Genomic DNA, 20,625 nt, shown 5'->3' on the forward strand with positions numbered 1-20,625 from the left:
CTTTATTATAATTTAATTGAAACTGCTCCATGACAATGTGCATATGAAAATCATAACTGGCACGCAGATCAGTAGAAATGGTCATATTAATTGTAAGTTGGCACTCCACATCAAAAAGACTGTTGACCCTTGGTGTAGCCTATTACTGCCAACTGCAGGAGGAGGGTCGGGAACAGGTTTTTTCTTCTGGTTATCTAGATCTTTGATTCACTCTTGAGTCATTTGTGTGTCTTAATTATGTAATCAAACAGTGTGCTTAAAGCATCAGACAAGCTCAGTGTATATAGTTGATTTGATTAAAACACATTGTGTGTCTATATATAGAAAAATACACATTTTGCAATTTTGACCAATCGATTGGTCAAAATAACAGATTTCTTTAGTCGTGGACAGCCCTGATGGATTTGTATGTGTGCTTGGGATAATTGTCTTGCTGGAAGATCCACTTGCGGCCAAGTTTCATCCTCCTGGTAGAGGCAACCAGGTTTTTGGCAAAAATGGCCTGGTACTTGGTCAAATTCATGATGCAGTTGACCTTAACAAGGGCCCCAGGACCATTGGAAGCACAATAGCCCCATAATATCAAAGATCATCCCTACTGTAAAATATGGTGGTGGAAGTATTTTCTGCATATGCATTGTTATTTTGAAGGCCAAACCCACCATTGGTGTGCGTGGCCAAAAACCTCTATTTTCATGTCATCTGACGATAGCACCGCCTGGCATTTGATAAACTGTATTGGCACTAAGATTAGAACCGGTGCTATGGTTATATGACATGAAAAAATAGCTATTTGGCCACGCACACCAATGGTGGGTTTGGCCTTTGAAAAAACAATGCATATACAGACAATATTAATATTCCACTTAATTCCATTGACCCATGAGGCAATTGTATAGGTGGCAGACTCTTGCTTGTAACATATTCATTCTGGTTCAGATATATGAAAGGAGAACATGTTGACCCAATAAGGTCTGAAGTCTGAAGCTGTCTAGTGGTAGTCTTGTTTGTTCCATGTTCATTCTGAAAGCCATGGGTTGAACATATAAATATTTGACCCATAAGGTCTGAAGTAATAAGCTTGAAGCTCAAAGTCTAAATCTTGTTTTGTGTTGATATTGCCTAGTCTTCATTGTACCATATTCATTCTGAAAGTCATATTTTGAATATATGACAATTACCTTAACAAATGAACCCATATGAAGTTCTGAAGAATCTGGATCTGTACAGTGTTGACATAGATACAAGTGACAGCTGTGGGAGAGAGCTTCTAGAGGAAGTGTCAGAAAGCTGTGGAAGAGAGCTTCTATATGAAGTGACAGAGAGCATTTAGATGAAGTGACAGAGAGCTGTGGGAGAGATCTTCTAGATGAAGTGTCAGAGATTTGTGGGAGAGAGCTTCTAGAGGAAGTGTCAGAGATCTTCTAGATGAAGTGTCAGAGATCTTCTAGATGAAGTGTCAGAGTTTCTAGATAAAGTGTCAGAGCTTCTAGAGGAAGTGTCAGAGAGCTTCTAGATGAAGTGTCAGAGAGTTTCTAGATGAAGTGTCAGAGAGCTTCTAGATGAAGTGTCAGATCTTGTAGATGAAGTGTCAGATCTTCTAGATGAAGTGTCATATCTTCTAGATGAAGTGTCAGAGAGCTTCTAGAGGAAATGTCAGAGAGCTGTGGAAGAGAGCTTCTAGATGAAGTGACATAGAGCTTCTAGATGAAGTGACATAGAGCTTCTAGATGAAGTGACAGAGATCTTCCAGATGAAGTGTCAGAGATCTTCCAGATGAAGTGTCAGAGAGCTTCCAGATGAAGTGTCAGAGAGCTTCTAGATGAAGTGTCAGAGAGCTTCTAGATGAAGTGTCAGAGAGCTTCTAGATGAAGTGTCAGAGATCTTCTAGATGAATTGACAGATATCCTAGATGAAGCGTCAGATATCTTCTAGATGAAGTGTCAGAGAGCTTCTAGAGGAAATGTCAGAGAGCTTCTAGATGAAGTGTCAGAGATTTCTGGGAGAGATCTTCTACATGAAGTGACAGAGAGCTGTGGCAGAGAGCTTCTAGATGAAGTGTCAGAGATCTTCTAGATGAAGTGTCAGAGATCTTCTAGATGAAGTGTCAGAGAGCTTCTAGATGAAGTGTCAGAGATCTTCTAGATGAAGTGTCAGAGATCTTCTAGATGAAGTGTCAGATCTTCTAGATGAATTGACAGATATCCTAGATGGAGCGTAGGATATCTTCTAGATGAAGTGTCAGAGAGCTGGTTTCTGTCAAAATGTGGTTGTATGTTTGTTTTTTATAAACCTTTTCAAATATGAAATAATAATTTATTGATCTCTCTTGTGTTGTCATCTCTCATTGACAACAATAGATTGATGTCCATGGGAGATGACACAACACAAGAGAGATCAATAATGTTCTCAATCAATCCAGGATTAATAATTGAGGATCTCTACACCTCCCTAACATGTTTCTGTAGTGTGTTATCAGTTAAATGTGGCCACATAATTTAATCTGCGGCTTCCATTGCCTGCCTCTCCTGTATACTGCATGAGATGGTGGAGACCAGACCGGCCAACGGTTAAGGACAAAACCTCTGTACTCTTAATCAGCTTAATGCTGGCTTATTCAAAGGCGCTCTTTCAGACAGGGCAGCTGCTGCCGCCAGGCCGGGCCCAGTTTGAGGAGAGGGTGTGACTGCTGGCAGCCTGGCCGATGCAGAGAGACTGGTTGGTGATTAACAAATGTCAGTAGACTTTGGAATCTGGGGAGCAGAGTCAGGTGGCTGGGTCATGCTGGCCTGTTTTCCCGATCTTCCTCCCCTCTTTCCTCACTCCTCTCTTCCTCTCCTCTCGTCCTCCCCTCTCTTCCTCACTCCTCTCCACCCCTCTTCTCTGGCTCTTCAAGCCAAAGACTGCAGATGTTTCTCTGGGCTCTGAAAAAAAGGAAGTTCAGGCATGTTTTGCATGTTAAGACCTCCTTGTGGGGCTTAGTTGGCAATTTCAAAATATTTTCTCTCTTCCCAATTTGTTTTAAAGAAGCCGGTGTGGTGTCATTCCAAAGGCCTGACCCTCTTAATTATTTGGTTATTTTTTACAGTCATTTTTTTGGTCCCCAATAAATGTATTGTCACCAATGAATGAAAGAGCTAAGTCAGGAAGGCTAGCAAGTGCGAGGTGGTTTTGCTGAGCTACATTGCAGGCGAGGCAGGCTGAAGGACTTGAGGCACAGTACATCTGGCAGATAGATTTCTGTCAGCAGCTCTCAAGTGACTGTCTGGGCTGTCTCAGGACCCGTCACAAATAGCACCCTATTCTCTATATAGTCCACTACGCTTGACCAGAGCCCTATCGTTTGACCAGAGCCCTATTTTGACCAGGGCCCCATAGGGATCTGGTCAAACGTAGTGCAGTATATAGGGAATAGGGAGCCATTTGGGATGCAGCCTCTGTGAGGAGGATCTGATCTGTGGGGCCATGTTGTGCAGTGAGAGCACTGGCTGAACACCTAAGCACACATAGCTGGCTGGCTCCTAAAATGGCTGCCCTTGAAGCTCAAAGGATCTGCTGCACAGCTCAGTGCCTGACTGTCAGAGCGCCGACAGAGCAGATAAAAGCATTACAAATACCGTCCATTAACTTGGTGTGGCTGGCATGGAGTCACTAAACTGACACCAAGGGAGATAGTCGCAGGAACGTTCTTGATATCCATGTCAAGGATCCTGGCATTAGAATGCATCTTTGTTTTGTATTCCATGTTCCGAGTTCCGACGAGAGAGCTGCTACAGATCAGGGTGGCAACCTGACCCTGGACAACAATGAGGGAGCAGGAGCTGTCTTCTCGGGGACCCACTGGCAGGCTGCAGGGGCTGTTCCAGTGGAGGTTGGTTGGTTACTGGACGGACGTTAACTGTTATGGTTTCATACCAGAGGTCTGCTGACCCTGCAGCCAAACATAAGCTACAATACTAATACAAATGGACAGATGACTGAAAATAATGTCCCCTTCTACCACAGTTAGCCGTAGGAGAGGAGAAGTCACTGTGTTATTGGAGCTCTGCAACAGGTTACACTGCTCATATGGTGTACGTATGGTGTACGTTATGGTGTACGTTTACAGGACCAGGTAAAGGAAGAGTGTGTGCTCAAACTGAAATTGACATTTACTGGCCACCATTTTGCCACAGGTGCAGGAGCTTCAGATAAACAGGATATATAGGCCTTGTGGTGGTATTGCAAAAGCTCCTCCTAGGACAGGAATGCTGGTGGATGTAAGATAGGGCCAGGGAGTTGAATAACACAGGCTTTCTAAAGTCAACAGCTATTTAGTGCTTCTACCTACCCTTCTACTTTTCTGAACAGTGTATATTTGAATAGGAACTAGTGCTGGTTGTATAGACTATTTCCATAAGGGATGGTCAAATTCTATAGACATCTTACCAGTAAATAACCCCCAGAATGCTATGTTATGATCGTTCTGCCAAGGCCAAAGGATTATACAAAACCATGCATATTTCACTGGACTAAACTGTGCTAACAGAGTGAAGCAATAATCCTCTTTGAATACATGCAAATATTCATGTCCTTGGTCTAGACCAATGCACAGCGCAGATGACCTGTGGCAAATGTATTAAATATTGCCTGTTCTGCTTTCTGCAGAATTAGGCTTGGTATTTTAGTTCAGCCTTTATTTAGAAAGTGTTAAAATCCAATAAAATATATATAAAAATAATTAAAAAAGAGAGTGCACATCACGCTGTGAAGAGTTTGAATGTTAATGAGTTACATTTCAAGGTAATGCCGTGTGTCTCTGTGTGTCACCACACAGAGAAGTGTGGACGAAAGGCCAACACCCTTTTGATGAAATAGCTGTCATAACTGCCACATAAACAGCCATTTTATGCCCCAGTCCTGTTTCACTCTCTCCGTTTCATTAACGCTTTGAAATGGGTTTTTTCCTTTTTAACTGACACTGACTGTAGACAGAGATGGCTAATTAAGATTGCCTGTCTTTTGTGATGGTCTAAGAACTGTCCTGTGCTATTTTACCTATGTATGTACTAGTTTAACGTCCATCGTTTTGGAAACATATTTTAGAATGGGAAGCGGGTTACCATTTGGAATTGTGTGTTTTTTGTCACGCTGTGTAATACTTTGTTCCACTTGGGACTAGTCTGTCCACAAGTTTGGGATTTATGTTTGTATCATAACAATACACACACTGTGTGTGTCTATGTGGCGTTGGTCTACATTGAAAACTGTCTATTTGAAACAGAGAAATGTAAATGAATGGCATATCGGTGTATTTATTTGCAGCAAGTCAGTTTGACCAACAAGCAATACCGTTGGTTGGTTAGAATGTCGAGGTCGGAGTTGACAGGTTGTTATCAGTTGGTCCGCGCTATCCGTGAACCTTGGGACGTCTCTACCCTGTTTAAGTTGACGTTTAAAATGTTTAAGGTAAGGATTATGCTTAATGTTTGGGTAGGGGTTAAGGATTAGGGTAGGGATGTCCCAAGGACCCCGGATAGCACTGACCATTATCCGTTACATCAGTTGTGTGTTTCATCATGGAACAGAATAGCACTGCGGACACAAAGCTTTATCTTTCTCTCTGTGTGGATTGATTTAAGTCTTTTTTGGGAGGGACTTGATGCAATCTGAGGGAATTGTCTGTGTGTGTGTGTGATGTAAATATTGGGATGCAGTCTGACGGTTATGCGTCCCAAATAGTACCCTAGTCCCTTTTTTAGCGCTCTACATTTGACCACCGCCCATAGGGCCCTGGTCAAATGTAGTGCGCCATATCAGGAATAGGGTACTATTTGGGACGCATCCTGATGGCGCTGCTCTCCAGCTGTAGTTTATCCCAAGGTAATAAAAATGGAACAAATCAAGTCAGTAATCCCTCCTCAGATTGCCCATTGTTCTTGGAACCATGCAGCAACAACAACAACAGATCTTCTTAGTATGCGCTGCGGTGATGTCAGAGCAGAAGAATCCAGCCGTCTGTAGATGTCTCTAATGTTGACGTGTGAGACCGAGGCAGAAACTGACCAATTCTCTTGTCTTGCCTTCTCTAAAATATCTCTACTGTTGCATTTCTATCCCAGGGTTTTAGCCTAGACTAATTTCTATACCAGGGTTTTAGCCTACACCGGGTCTAGGCCTAAATACTTTTGTGTTTCCACCCATGTGGCCTAAATGTGACATGTCACTTTAATTTCTTTCCCTACTCAACAATTCTCTTCTCTTGTGTTTTTCCTCGCCAGGTTTCCCTGATTTTCCAGGGAGTCCTCAGCGATGGAGGTGCTACAATGCGATGGCTGTGACTTCCGTGCTGAGTCATATGACGACCTCAAGGCTCACATCCAGGATGTCCACACAGCCTTCCTGCAGCCCACGGACGTCGGAGATGGAGAGGGGGGCGGGAGTCCCTGCCAGTCCAGGTCAGACTCTCTTAACTCCCCCAGCCAGACAGAGGGGGAGGAGGAAGATGAGCAGAATGAATCTCTCCAAACTGAAACAAGTAAGGGCACTCCATCGACTGTGTTGTGTATGGACAAATGATTATGATTTTGATTGTCATCATTATTATGAATGATATAGATATATGTATAGGTATGTCTTATACTTTACATATTTATGTCTTATACGTACATATTTTATATATTTATATAAAGATGCATATAATTATTAAAGGAAAGATTGATTCAAGTTTTACACTGGTCTCTTTTTTTATTCTTTCTTTCCCACAGGCCACTGCTTCGAAACAGACTTTTCCATCTCGAACCAAATGCCATACAACAAGTCAGCAAACCAGTCAGCAAACCAGTTATTCCAGTGTAAGATCTGTGTCCGTTACTTTAGATCCAAATCTCTCTTGAGTAAACACACCAAGAAGGTACATGGAGCCACACTAAGTGGTGGGAGCTCACCAGCATCCCAGGCATCCAAACAGTCCAACTACAACATCCTTATCCATGATAGTCTTGGGAAAGTGTTCTCCTGCCAGTATTGTACATACAAGTCTCCACGCAAAGCCAGGATCCTGAAACACCAAAAGATGTATCATAAAGGCAAACTTAATCTGGACCCCCCAGAATCTCAGTCTGAGGCTGTTGAAGAATCTGAGGCATTGTCGTCTGAGGAACCCAGTGAGGAACTAGAAGAGGATGTGGTGGAACGTGGCATCTTGGAGTCCATGGTTAAACCTCTGGGGAAGTCCAGGGGGAACCAGGCTCTTCGTGGGGAATGGTGTGATAACATGATGAAAAACAGCAACATGGCGAAAAGGATCTCAACCATCCACCCAGGTGGAGAAGGAGAGGGAAGTGCAGGCTCTTCTAAATCGGATTCCCCCTCTTCCCCAAGAAGCCCTCCTAACTCCAATATGGTTTCCAATGACCAGAGTGTTAATGAAGGCTCCTCAGTAGCCAACTGCTCAGTTTTCAAGTTCAGCAAGACCGCCTCTGGGATATCACCCTATCAGTATTCACAGATCCAATCGGTAGCGCCCAACAGCACAGGATCCTCCATTTTGTCTGAAAGGTCCACCTTCGTGATGTCTGATGTCTCCAACTCTGCCATAGAGATGGATTCAGGCATGCTGGATGACCCTAGGAGCAGCTCTGAAGAAGACGACGATGAACTGGGTGACGAGGATGACCCCAAATACACCGACCCGTTGTCAGCCGGTGATTCTGCTAAGCAGCTTCTGTCTGAGGAGGATAACAAGATGCTGGAGACTAAAGGGATACCGTTCAGAAGGTACATGAACAGGTTCCAGTGTCCCTTCTGCTCTTTCCTCACCATGCATCGCAGAAGCATCTCCCGTCACATCGAGAACATACACCTGTCTGGTAAGACTACAGTGTACAAGTGTGATGTGTGCCCCTTCATCTGCACCAGCCCTCTCAAGTTAGGCACGCACAAGCAAAGCCACTCCTCAGACTGGGACACCATGGACTTGACCAGTGAAAGCCCAGGTCCTCAGAACGAGACTCCAGAACCAGTGAACGGAGGAAATGTTGCTGCTTCCAAAGTCAATGGGAAAAAGCTAAACAGTGTGCTAAATGACCTTAATCAGCAGAACCCTCACCGCTGTACTCTTTGTAGCTTCTCGACCACCACCCTGAAAGGTCTGAGGGTTCACCAGCAACACAAACACTCCTACTGTGACGAAATGCAAGCTGTCGTTCTGGAGGAGTCAGCAAATGAGCAGCAGGACTCTGAATTAGAAACGCTCTCCAATTCTCAGAGCTTTGTACAAAAAACCCAGACTTCGATTCTTGGACTTGGATCCAAAAAGCACTTAACCGGGAAAACAGCAAGAAAGTCCATCAACGACCTACCTTTGGATCTGTCTCCAGTCAAAAAGAGAACTAGGATTGATGAAATCGCCAACAACCTTCAGAGCAAGATCAGTCAACAACAGGAGGATCTGGTGATTAATCTGGAAGAAATTGATGATGAAGAGGAAGGAGAGCTCAACATTGATGAAGATGCGGGCAGAGACAAGGAGGAGAATGACAGCGATAGTAAAAATCATGGCTACGTTTACAACAAGCTTTACGAAGGCCGGGTGGGGAAAAGAAAAAGAACCCTTACGTCAAAGCTAAGAAACATTCCCATTGCGCTGACACTCTCTGACGATGAGGACAACGACTCTGCTGATCCTAAAGCTGATCTCCAGGACCAGAGCAGCCAAGACAGCCGGGACACTTCTTTCCATGAGAACCTGGACTATTCAGAGGTCTCTGGGGTCGCACGCTTCTATTGCAAGCACTGTGACTACCACAACAAGTCAGCCCGCAGTGTGAGCACCCACTACCAGAGAATGCACCCTTATATCAAGTTTAGCTTTAGATACATCCTCGACCCCGAGGATCAGAGCGCCGTCTTCCGTTGCCTGGAGTGCTTCATCGAATACACCAACTTCAACGATCTTCACGATCACTATATGGATCACCACCCAGAAGCCAGCAATGTGCTGAACTTCAACCAGCCTGATCTGGTGTACATGTGCCGCTTCTGTTCGTACACAAGTCCAAACGTCAGGAGCTTGATGCCCCATTACCAAAGAATGCACCCTGAAGTGAAAATAAACAACGCTATGATCTTCTCGAGTTACGTGGTGGAACAGCAACACAAGGGTGCAGAATCTCAAACTCTGAGAGAAATATTAAACTCCGGTCCCAAGAGTTTCACCTGTAGCTCTTCCACTTCCACGCCCAAGTCCTCATCCAGTCCTGCCCACAAAAATGTTGCAAAGACGCAAGATACAACTGCAGAGACGGAAGCCCTGAAAGAGGGTGGTAACGTTGTGGTGTATGACTGTGAAGTATGCTCCTTTGCTAGCCCTAACATGCACTCCGTTCTAGTTCACTATCAGAAGAAGCACCCAGAGCAGAAGGCCTCGTATTTCCGCATTCAGAAAACTATGAGGGTTATCACTGTTGATAGGCCACTGTCAGCAGGCAGCTCTTCCTACAATGTCAACATACCCACCCCTGTGAAGTCATCCAGCGCCACAATGCCATTTGGTACGGATGAGGAGATCTACTACTGTAAACATTGTGTTTACAGCAACCGCTCTGTTGTGGGTGTTCTTGTCCATTATCAAAAGAGACATCCAGAAATAAAAGTGACAGCGAAATACATCAAGCATGCCACTCCCACCCCTGGGTTGATGAAACTAATGGATGAGCTACAGATTGCACCTCCAAAGCAGTTCCTCAAACAGTTCAACAACAACGGATTCGATGGATCCAGTAATTCCCACGGTAGGGTTAGCACAGAGAAGGGAGAAGCAGAGATGCTCTTCTTCTGTCAGCACTGTGACTATGGGAACCGCACTGTAAAAGGAGTGCTGATTCACTACCAAAAGAAGCACAGGGACGCAAAGTCGAATGCTGACCTTGTACGCCGGCACACTGCAGTGGTCCGCAGTCAACGAGAGCGAGCTCAGATGGGCCAGTCAGGCACTGCAGCCTCTGCCATTGCTCCTGCTGCTCCTGCTGAGATAGAAACGTCCTCCGAAACCCTTCGCTCATTGAAGTGCAGGCACTGCTCTTATACATCTCCATACGTGTATGCCTTGAAGAAGCACCTGAAGAAGGATCATCCTACTGTGAAGGCCACAGCCATGACCATTTTACACTGGGCGTACCAAGACGGCATCCTGGAGGCTGGTTACCACTGTGAGTGGTGCATCTACTCCCACGGAGAACCCAACGGGCTGCTCTTGCATTACCAAAGACGCCACCCAGAGCACAACGTTGACTACACATACATGGCCAGCAAGCTGTGGGCAGGGCCTGATACTACTGCCTCCCAGCCGGGAGGGAACACTGGGGACACTAAGCACTACCAATGCAGAGATTGTGCCTTTGAGGCTTGTTCCATCTGGGATATCACCAACCACTACCAAGCTGTCCACCCCTGGGCTGTCAAAGGGGATGAGTCTGTGCTACTGGACATCATCAAAGGTCAAAGGTCCCAAGCGACACTCCACCCGTCGATGGCTAAAGGACCACCTTTTATTTTTCTTCCGACTGAGCACGATGAAGGCCCACTGGATATCCCTACGCCACCTCAAGAACACCTCCAACACCATCCCAGGCTCTCCCACACAAGCAGCTCTATCTCAAACAGCCCGTACCAGTGCACTGTATGTCTGTCTGAGTATAACAGCCTACATGGACTTCTAACACACTATGGCAAGAAACACCCAGGCATGAAAGTCAAGGCGGCTGACTTCGCACAGGAAGCTGATATCAATCCAAGTTCGGTTTACAAGTGCCGCCACTGTCCGTATGTGAACTCACGCATCCATGGAGTTCTCACTCATTACCAGAAGAGGCATCCGTTGGTGAAGGTCACCGCGGAGGACTTCTCAGACGATATAGAGCAGGTTAAAGATATAACTGAAGTGGATGACAAGTGCAAAACCCAAAGACAGGGCTATGGTGCGTACAGGTGCAAAATGTGTCCTTACACTCATGGGACATTGGAGAAACTGAAAATTCACTACGAGAAATATCACAATCAGCCAGCTTCAGATATGTTCAAGACTCCCCACATGCAATATTCCACAGTGAAAGATGAGCCGGTGGCTGAATGCAGTGCCACGAGTCTATCGTCAGAGGTACAAGAGGTCAGCGAATTTGAACTCGCTCTCACCCAGTTCCCCATCAACAAAGGAGAGGCCCATGCTGTGTTTAGGTGTCAGCTCTGCAAGTACTTCTGCTCGACCAGAAAAGGCATAGCTCGACACTACCGCATCAAACACAACAATGTCAGAGCTCAGCCGGAAGGCAAGAACAATGTCTTCAAGTGTGCTCTCTGTTCGTACACCAATCCCATTCGCAAAGGCCTGGCGGCTCACTATCAGAAGCGTCATGACATTGATGCCTACTACACACATTGCCTGGCAGCCTCCAAGACGTTGACGGAGAAGCCCAGTAAAGTGGTGGTGCCCTTGGCGTCGGAGGCGGAAGGGTCAGAGCTGACCGAGGAGTTACGGTTGGCCGTGGAGAGGAGAAAGTGTTCGCTCTGTGCTTTCCAGGCCTTCAGCAGGAAGAGCATAGTCTCCCACTACATCAAACGCCATCCAGGAGTCTTCCCCAAACGGCAACACTCCAGCAAGCTTGGACGCTACTTCACTGTACTCTATGCCAAAGAACCCGAACCTATCGAAGAGGTGAACAAAGTGGTGGAGGTTGAACCGAAGCCCGAGCCAGAGGGAGAGGTTGCCGAATGGCTGCCGTTCAAGTGTCTAAAATGCTTCCAGCTATCCTTCAGCACGGTCGATCTGCTCTCCATGCACTACAACGACCATCACAGTGGCAAGGACCTGAAGCGGGACTTCGTCATCCATCCCAGCCTTACGGAGGATGGGACGGAGACAGAGCTCTATCAGTGTGCCCACTGTGAGCTGAAATTCCTGGGCCTTCCTCTCCTCAGCACTCACCTGATGAACCATAACGAGGAGTTCCAGAAGCGGGCCATGAGGCAGGAGAGGAGGAGGCAGCTCCTTAGCAAGCAGAAGGCATCTGAGCCACCGGAGACAAAGACTGAGAAGGTGAGTTGTAGAGTTCAAGGACAAATTATTTATCATCTCAGTAAAATACTAGATGTGGTCAGAGTCGAATGAGACAGGCATAATAAGCAAGACTATAGGGAGCGTTTATCTTAACTCTGCATTATTGGAAAATGACCCGTAAGTAAGCATTTCACTCTTAGTCTAAAATGTAATGGCTATAATAGCAATGTTACCCATGGTATTGAATAACGAATATGAAATGTTTAAGTATTATTTTAAGAAATGTAATCAGCAATAGAAAATATAATTGCAACTAGTCTTGTGAAAAGCAACTTGTTTACAATTTTGACTGACCACTCCCCCCCCCCCCCCCCACCCGTTTTCCCTTTCTTTTAGCTGGTGAACAATGCTGACAAAGCTCCAATCGGCTACAGGTGTAACTTCTGTGTGGAGGTCCACCCCACTCTCAGAGCCATCTGTAACCACCTGAGGAAACATGTCCAGTACGGGGAGGTCAAGGAGGGCCATGTCAAGGTAATGATGATCACATAGCCAAGGGTTTGGTAACATACGGGTGTCACACACACTCTTAACAAGTCTTACAGTGGATTATAACTGCATCATAATGCCTTCTACCTGCAGCTGCAGGCTCTAAGTATAGGGGTTTTTCATCAGTATTCAGTCACTAGTCCATTTAGACTGTAGAGTTAGTTGGTTTATTGCTTATATAAATGTAAATGCTTTATATGCATATTATTAATGTACGTGCATTAAGATGGTTAAATACATTCTTACAAATAGAAGTAGGATTTATTATTATGTGTGTTTTCATCCCATAACACATTTTAGCTCTTTACCTCTCATTAAAAAATTATCTCAGCTGAAACTGAAAGGTTACTTCTGAAGCTGCTTTTTAAATATTTAAAATTCCCCAAAAACGTATCTCTAAAAGCCACTGTGTCCCCCGTTCTCTTTGGTTCAGAGTCCGTCATGACTTGTGACTCCTAGCCCTCAGAGACCCCCACACTGCTGAGGTCTGTTTTTAGGGGGCAGCAGGGTTCTGTTTTCAGTTTTGTTTATTGCAACGGAGGCCGATGGGTAGACAGTCTGTCAACTTCCCCTGGAGAAAACAAGTGTGGTAGTCCCTCCCTCTCGTTGCAGGGCAGGCAGGGGAAAAAGAAGCCATAACTTTGAGTGCAGCGGATAACCGCTTGGACATTAGTATTCCACTGAGCTTGCCAGGGACTTGGCAAAGGGAGGACAGGCCTGAAGATTTAAAGCCTCACCCAAAACGGAAGCCAAATTAATGCCTGGTTGATTCTGCGGGCCATGCCACTCCAGGGAGGCCACTCCAGGCCGCTGTAATACTGTATACGGAAGATGGAATGGCTGAAGTCCTGTCAGAAAGAGAGCGAGAGAAGCCATCTCCATGATGGCACCGACTATTAGGACTAGAAAACAAAACAAAACCAAACAAAAGTGTGGTGGAAATATTTTGAATATGAAGAGAAAGTCAGTCAGAGAAATACAGCTTATAGCAAATATTTACACTGCATATTTGTTTCATATGAACATTTAGGCTATTACATGTTTCTGTACTAGTTTGTACTAGATCTTTTGCCATTTACATTGGCCCTGGTCTGTCCTCTAGCTCTCCCAGAGGGTGGGTGAGAATAGGCTGACGATGCAAGACTGGCCAGCTCTGCGGACGCCCATCTTATTTATGGTCCTATGAAGTGCGGGGTCAGGTCCTTGAGCAGAAATAGTGAGCTTCCTGTAGGCCATAAAAAGCCAGGTTGGTTGTCTGTTGGCCGTCATGTCTGTGTGAGAGAGCGAGAGAGAGAGAGAGGGAGAGTTTGCGAGGGGCACAGGACAGAAAACACTTTGTGCTGCCTTTCCCAGATCAAGGAAGTGGGACATGCAGACCAGAGCAGGCCGTGGTCTTATTCATTAGGCACCAAACAACGGAAAACGGACTGAAACAGGGAGGGACTACATGGACTTGCCCAGTCTCAGAAATAATAATTTCTGTTTCCTGTTGCAAAGCATTTTAAAACTTTTTTTCTTTCAATGGGCTAATGAATATGTCTCAGGCCGTGGTCTCTGGTCGCCTGGTCTCTGGTCGCCTGGTCTCTGTCGGGGCGTCTTCAAGGTTAATGTCCACATAATCAACTACAGTCACAGGAGGGCAAAGTTAGTTCTCTTTGACTAATAATGAGGAAGGTCTGTTAAAAAACAGATCCTACTTTAACCATCACCAACTGTCAGATTAAAGAAACCACACAGAAGACCTGGTTAGTGTTAGTGGTAACAGCAGTAGTAAGAATTTAGTAGTTCATTATGTAGACCTTGGGAATTGGCTCTACTTTCACAGGGCGTTTTAAACGTTGACTAGAAAAACCAATCAGTGTCTTAAAGCCCTACTTTTACTCCTAAACCATTTTCTAATTTACTGTTCTCTACGGTATGTTTAATTTACTATATCTCTACGGTATGTTTAATTTACTGTATCTCTACGGTATGTCTAATTTACTGTTCTCTACAGTATGTCTAATTTACTGTTCTCTATGGTATGTCTAATTTACTGTTCTCTACGGTATGTTTAATTTACTATATCTCTACGGTATGTCTAGTTTACTGTATCTCTACGGTATGTCTAATTTACTGTTCTCTACGGTATGTCTAATTTACTGTTCTCTACAGTATGTCTAATTTACTGTTCTCTACGGTATGTCTAATTTACTGTATCTCTACGGTATGTTTAATTTACTGTTCTCTACGGTATGTTTAATTTACTGTATCTCTACGGTATGTTTAATTTACTGTTCTCTACGGTATGTCTAATTTACTGATCTCTACGGTATGTCTAATTTACTGTATCTCTACGGTATGTCTAATTTACTGTTCTCTACAGTATGTCTAATTTACTGTTCTCTATGGTATGTCTAATTTACTGTTCTCTACGGTATGTTTAATTTACTGTATCTCTACAGTATGTCTAATTTACTGTTCTCTACGGTATGTTTAATTTACTGTTCTCTACGGTATGTTTAATTTACTGTTCTCTACAGTATGTTTAATTTACTGTATCTCTACGGTATGTTTAATTTACTGTTCTCTACGGTATGTTTACTGTATCTCTACGGTATGTTTAATTTACTGTTCTCTACAGTATGTCTAATTTACTGATCTCTACGGTATGTCTAATTTACTGTTCTCTACGGTATGTTTAATTTACTGTATCTCTACGGTATGTTTAATTTACTGATCTCTACGGTATGTCTAATTTACTGTATCTCTACGGTATCTCTACGGTATGTCTAATTTACTGAATGTCTACAGTATGTCTAGTTTACTGTTCTCTACGGTATGTCTAGTTTACTGTTCTCTACGGTATGTCTAATTTACTGTATCTCTACGGTATGTTTAATTTACTGTATCTCTACGGTATGTCTAATTTACTGTATCTCTACGGTATCTCTACGGTATGTCTAATTTACTGAATGTCTACAGTATGTCTAGTTTACTGTTCTCTACGGTATGTCTAATTTACTGTATCTCTACGGTATGTCTAATTTACTGTTCTCTACGGTATGTCTAATTTACTGTTCTCTACGGTATGTCTAATTTACTGTTCTCTACGGTATGTCTAATTTACTGTATCTCTACGGTATGTTTAATTTACTGTTCTCTACGGTATGTTTAATTTACTGTATCTCTACGGTATGTTTAATTTACTGTTCTCTACGGTAGGTTTAATTTACTGTTCTCTACAGTATGTCTAATTTACTGTTCTCTACAGTATGTCTAATTTACTGTTCTCTACGGTATGTTTAATTTACTGTTCTCTACGGTATGTTTAATTTACTGTTCTCTACGGTATGTTTAATTTACTGTTCTCTACGGTATGTCTAATTTGCTGTTCTCTACAGTATGTCTAATTTACTGATCTCTACGGTATGTCTAATTTACTGTTCTCTACGGTATGTTTAATTTACTGTTCTCTACGGTATGTTTAATTTACTGATCTCTACGGTATGTCTAATTTACTGTTCTCTATGGTATGTCTAATTTACTGTTCTCTACGGTATGTTTAATTTACTGTTCTCTACGGTATGTCTAATTTACTGTTCTCTACGGTATGTTTAATTTACTGTATCTCTACGGTATGTTTAATTTACTGTTCTCTACGGTATGTTTAATTTACTGTTCTCTACGGTATGTCTAATTTACTGTTCTCTATGGTATGTTTAATTTACTGTATCTCTACGGTATGTTTAATTTACTGTTCTCTACGGTATGTTTAATTTACTGTTCTCTACGGTATGTCTAATTTACTGTTCTCTACAGTATGTCTAATTTACTGATCTCTACGGTATGTCTAATTTACTGTTCTCTACGGTATGTCTAATTTACTGATCTCTACGGTATGTCTAATTTACTGATCTCTACGGTATGTCTAATTTACTGTTCTCTACGGTATGTCTAATTTACTGTTCTCTACGGTATGTCTAATTTACTGATCTCTACGGTATGTTTAATTTACTGTATCTCTACAGTATGTTTAATTTACTGTTCTCTACAGTATGTCTAATTTACTGTATTTCTACGGTATGTTTAATTTACTGTTCTCTACAGTATGTCTAATTTACTGTTTTCTACAGTATGTCTAATTTACTGATCTTTACGGTATGTCTAATTTACTGTTCACTACAGCAGGGTTAGGCAACGACAAGCCCGCAGGCTAAAACCGGCCTGCAAGTGATTGTTTTTGGTTTGCAAAGTTTTTATAAAAAAACAACAACAAAAAACATTTGGTCAAAAAAGACCAGGAATTCAGCAAGAAATGAGTTTAATTTATGAAATATGTTCCCAAGTATTTCCACAAATAAAAAAAGAGACTTATGCGATCGTGTATCCAATGTAGTCAAGGTAGGAAATAATTGTTCTTTTCAAATACAATATATTTTTGGGCTTAGCTGCGGTCAATTTGCAGTGTAAAAATGATTCTGATTACGTTCCTACCCCCTGACCATCCACTCCGACAGGAAAAGGGTCGCGGCTGAATCTGGTTGGCTATCCCTGCTCTACAGTATGTCCATGCCTGTAGGGAGGTTATTCCAATTTAAGTTCCACCACAGCTAGCAATATTCTTTTAAATTAAATTCAGAAATCAAATAACATATTCGGCCATGATGGTGTGACTGACTAGGTTCAATGTCAAGTTCTCTACGCACCACGAGACTGTGTTATCCCAGTGAGCCAAAGCCTAAAGAAAGGTTAGTTTGGTACAATGGCAACAGTTTGGAGTACATTAGTCAGGACGACGTGTTAACTGCCAAAGCATATGGAAATTATAAATAAATATAGCTGCTATAATGCTGTTCTCCCTCTGTCCTTCACCTCAGCAGGAAGTCACAGATGTACCATTGTCCACCATCCCGGGAGAGAACAGCATCACCAACGGAGAGGTGGAAGAGGTGACCGACAACTCCATCATGGAGACATCCCCCAAGGACATGACGATGGTCGCCACAGCGATGGGCCCGGTGGTCGCCGGGGAGGCTGTTGCCATAGAAACAACAGAGATGGAAGTTGGGGTGGTGGCGCCCGTCGGCCAGCAGGTGAAGGAGAGGCTTGTTGGGGGACACCCGTGCGCTCAGTGCGACCGCGTCTTCATGTCCATGCAGGGGCTGAGGTCCCACGAGAGGAGCCACTCGGCCATGGCCATGTTCACCAGAGAGGACAAGTACAGCTGCCAGTATTGCCAGTTCGTCTCCCCCTTCAGACACAAGTAAGAGGACATAATATAGACTTAAAGAGATAATATAAATGATTGGTTCACTGCTTGTCACACACACACGAAGGGCATACAGTACATGTATATATCAGAGGCATTCTGGGATTTGGAGTTCAATTTCATAGGCCCTCTGAATTGTTTAAGATTGAGTGTGTTGCTGTTTCGATGAATAGAGTCCTCTAATGTCTTGGTGTGTGTGGCTGTGTTCTGTATGGCGTTTACTGCACCTGTCTCCTTAGCTGTGCTTTATTTCAACATTCTCTCTGGATGGAATGGAGCCTAAGTGCCAGTCTGTTTGTGATTGACAGGAAAGAGCGCAAACCGATCAGGCACCAGGCTAGTGGGAACACACATTGCCTCCAAAGCTCACTCCAGTCCACTCCAGTGAGACGCTGCAGGCATGGCAGACATTTTGATTTTAATTTGTCTTCTTATCCAAAGCTGAAAGACTTCATCTTTGTTGAGCTCCATTGTGTAATCCCACTGTACTGCATGTGCCCTGACCCAGAAAGGAAATGCGTTCCCATGCCACCCAAGAGGCTTGGATGAAAACACACTAATATTCCCCAGATACGTTCTATGTGGTTTGCAGTCAGACACAAAGAGATACACTAGGGATACAGGGACTGTGGTAGATGTTTTCCCCTACGGCCTCTGCTCAATAGTCATTGGAAATTGTGGTTTTGAAAAAGGAAGTTATATGAAAACAGATTCCCTCTGCTTCCCTGAAAGCATTCTGTTGTGATGTGTTGGAACATGTGTGAAGACATTTCTTTCTCTATATCTCTCTTTGTCTCCCTCTCTGTCTCTTCACTCTGTCTGTCTCCTCTCTCTCTCTCTCTAACCCTCTTCCTCCTACTTCCTCTCTGTCTCCATCTCTTCAGTCTGGACAGACACGTGCAGTCCCACCATGGGCACCACAAGCCTTTCAGATGCAAGCTCTGTCCCTTTAAGTCTGCCTACCTGAGTCGCCTGAAGAGTCACCTACACAAAGCACACGCAGGTAGAAAACAACCACAACACACCTCACGGAGCTCTATACAACTACCTGAAACGGACAGTGTTCATGGGTGGTCTGAAATAGAACTCTATTCCCTATACATCCACGTAAAGAAATACTATAGTATACTATGGTGTAAATACTGTTTTTGCAGACAAAAGTCTGCAAGAACACTACAGTGAATGCTGTATTGTACTGTAGTATTTACTGTAGAATACTGTATTATACTGTAGTATTTACAGTTAACTATAGTATAAATACTGTAGGGAAAGAACTGTAATAACTATAATAATTACTGTAGCGTTTTTGTGGACTGTAGTATTTACTGTAGTGTTTTTGCGGACATTACTGTAGTATTTACTTTAGTGTTTTTGTTTAATTATCTTTGACACGGAAATGGAGGCTTTCTCCTTTAGGAAACCTACTGGAGAAATACTAAAAGAGCAGATTTTCCATAACCTGTAGGTAGGTAGGTAAGACTGGGATCTGAACGGATAATTCAGGGCTTCTGCTCTTTTCTATCACCTGTAGGGAACACGTTGTATGGTCTTCGCTTGGCATGTAGGTTTTTCACTCATGGGTGGCACAAATTATGAAATGTTTTTGCGGACATTACTGTAGTATTTACTGCAGTGTGCAGTATACTACAACATTCTATAGTAAGTACTGCACATGATCAAGGGATACTACAGTTTACCTTGGTATTTTACCTTGGTATTTTACCTTGGTGTCACCAATCTGCAGTGTGTACGGTTTACCTTGGTATTTTATCTTGGTATTTTACCTTGGTGTCACCAATCTGCAGTGTGTACGGTTTACCTTGGTATTTTACCTTGGTATCACCAATCTGCAGTGTGTACGGTTTACCTTGGTATTTTATCTTGGTATTTTACCTTGGTGTCACCAATCTGCAGTGTGTAGGTTTACCTTGGTATTTTACCTTGGTATTTTACCTTGGTGTCACCAATCTGCAGTGTGTAGGTTTACCTTGGTATTTTACCTTGGTATCACCAATCTGCAGTGTGTAGGGTTTACCTTGGTATTATTGATTCTTCTTTGCTGATACAAGTATCAAACTATATGGATTTTTTAAATTTTTTTAAAATCATAATGGAAATGTATCCAGTGGGTGTAACGAGCAATAAAGCAGTAACTGCAGTCTAGGGTCAAAGGTAATGTCAGAGGTCAGAGTCAATATGAATTAAAAAATTACCTTATAGTAAGACAACAGATAACCACATTTTCAGTGATCTGCCAACTCATTTGGTTAGACAATTAAAACTTTAAAGCCATTTATTCCCAGTTACACTCAATGAGTAGTTATTGCTCTTTTACTTGGTAGGGCAGTATAGTAAACTAGTATTTTTTTCATGTGGGTAGAGCACTACGTTTACAGGGCTCTGGTGAATAGGATTCAGACGCAACCCACGTGTACTGTATGTTATTAACCTGCTGGTCTCAGATCTGTTCAGGCTGCCAAACATGACTTAATAGGAGCTGGCTAAACAACACAAACTGATCTAGGATCAAGCTAGTGGGTTGTTATTGTCCCCAGCTGTGTATTGGGGCTGTGGCCTAGTCTGAATGTATGACTTTACCAGAGCTGTTCGAGGAAACTAAATCAACACTAATATCAGTAGTCTCTCAGATGTCTCCTATGGGAATATCTTAAAGTCAGCCTGTCATTGAGTGCAGTGAATATCTGTCGTACAAGTGGCTGCGGATTTGCTCTGTGTGTGATGTTGTTGGATATTTACTCCTATAGACTGCACTGATGCAGCCAGTGAACCA

General features: G+C 43.3%; 1 protein-coding gene and 1 non-coding gene across 7 annotated transcripts in view; one reads left to right on the forward strand and one right to left on the reverse strand.

The window, feature by feature from the left end:
- LOC115149443 (zinc finger protein 462) overlaps positions 1-20,625 on the forward strand; it is a 70,729-nt gene that overhangs the window by 32,139 nt on the left and 17,965 nt on the right. For 3 of the 6 annotated variants that reach the window (XM_029692301.1, XM_029692305.1, XM_029692303.1), the window contains exons 2-6: positions 6,261-6,517; positions 6,747-12,073; positions 12,431-12,568; positions 17,443-17,828; positions 18,719-18,837. In XM_029692301.1, the coding sequence (XP_029548161.1) occupies positions 6,292-6,517; positions 6,747-12,073; positions 12,431-12,568; positions 17,443-17,828; positions 18,719-18,837 (6,196 nt within the window). In that variant the 5' untranslated portion in view covers positions 6,261-6,291. Of the gene's footprint in view, positions 1-3,805; positions 3,872-6,260; positions 6,518-6,746; positions 12,074-12,430; positions 12,569-17,442; positions 17,829-18,142; positions 18,526-18,718; positions 18,838-20,625 lie in introns of those variants that run through there. The other 3 variants (XM_029692302.1, XM_029692306.1, XM_029692304.1) reach the window with 3 other exon arrangements.
- LOC115149701 (U7 small nuclear RNA) lies at positions 19,233-19,287 on the reverse strand. The gene has a single exon (XR_003866954.1). It is a non-coding gene; the product is annotated as a U7 small nuclear RNA (small nuclear RNA).

The sequence above is a fragment of the Salmo trutta genome, chromosome 15, assembly GCF_901001165.1.
Source record: "Salmo trutta chromosome 15, fSalTru1.1, whole genome shotgun sequence".
In the NCBI taxonomy this organism is placed as follows: Eukaryota; Metazoa; Chordata; class Actinopteri; order Salmoniformes; family Salmonidae; genus Salmo; species Salmo trutta.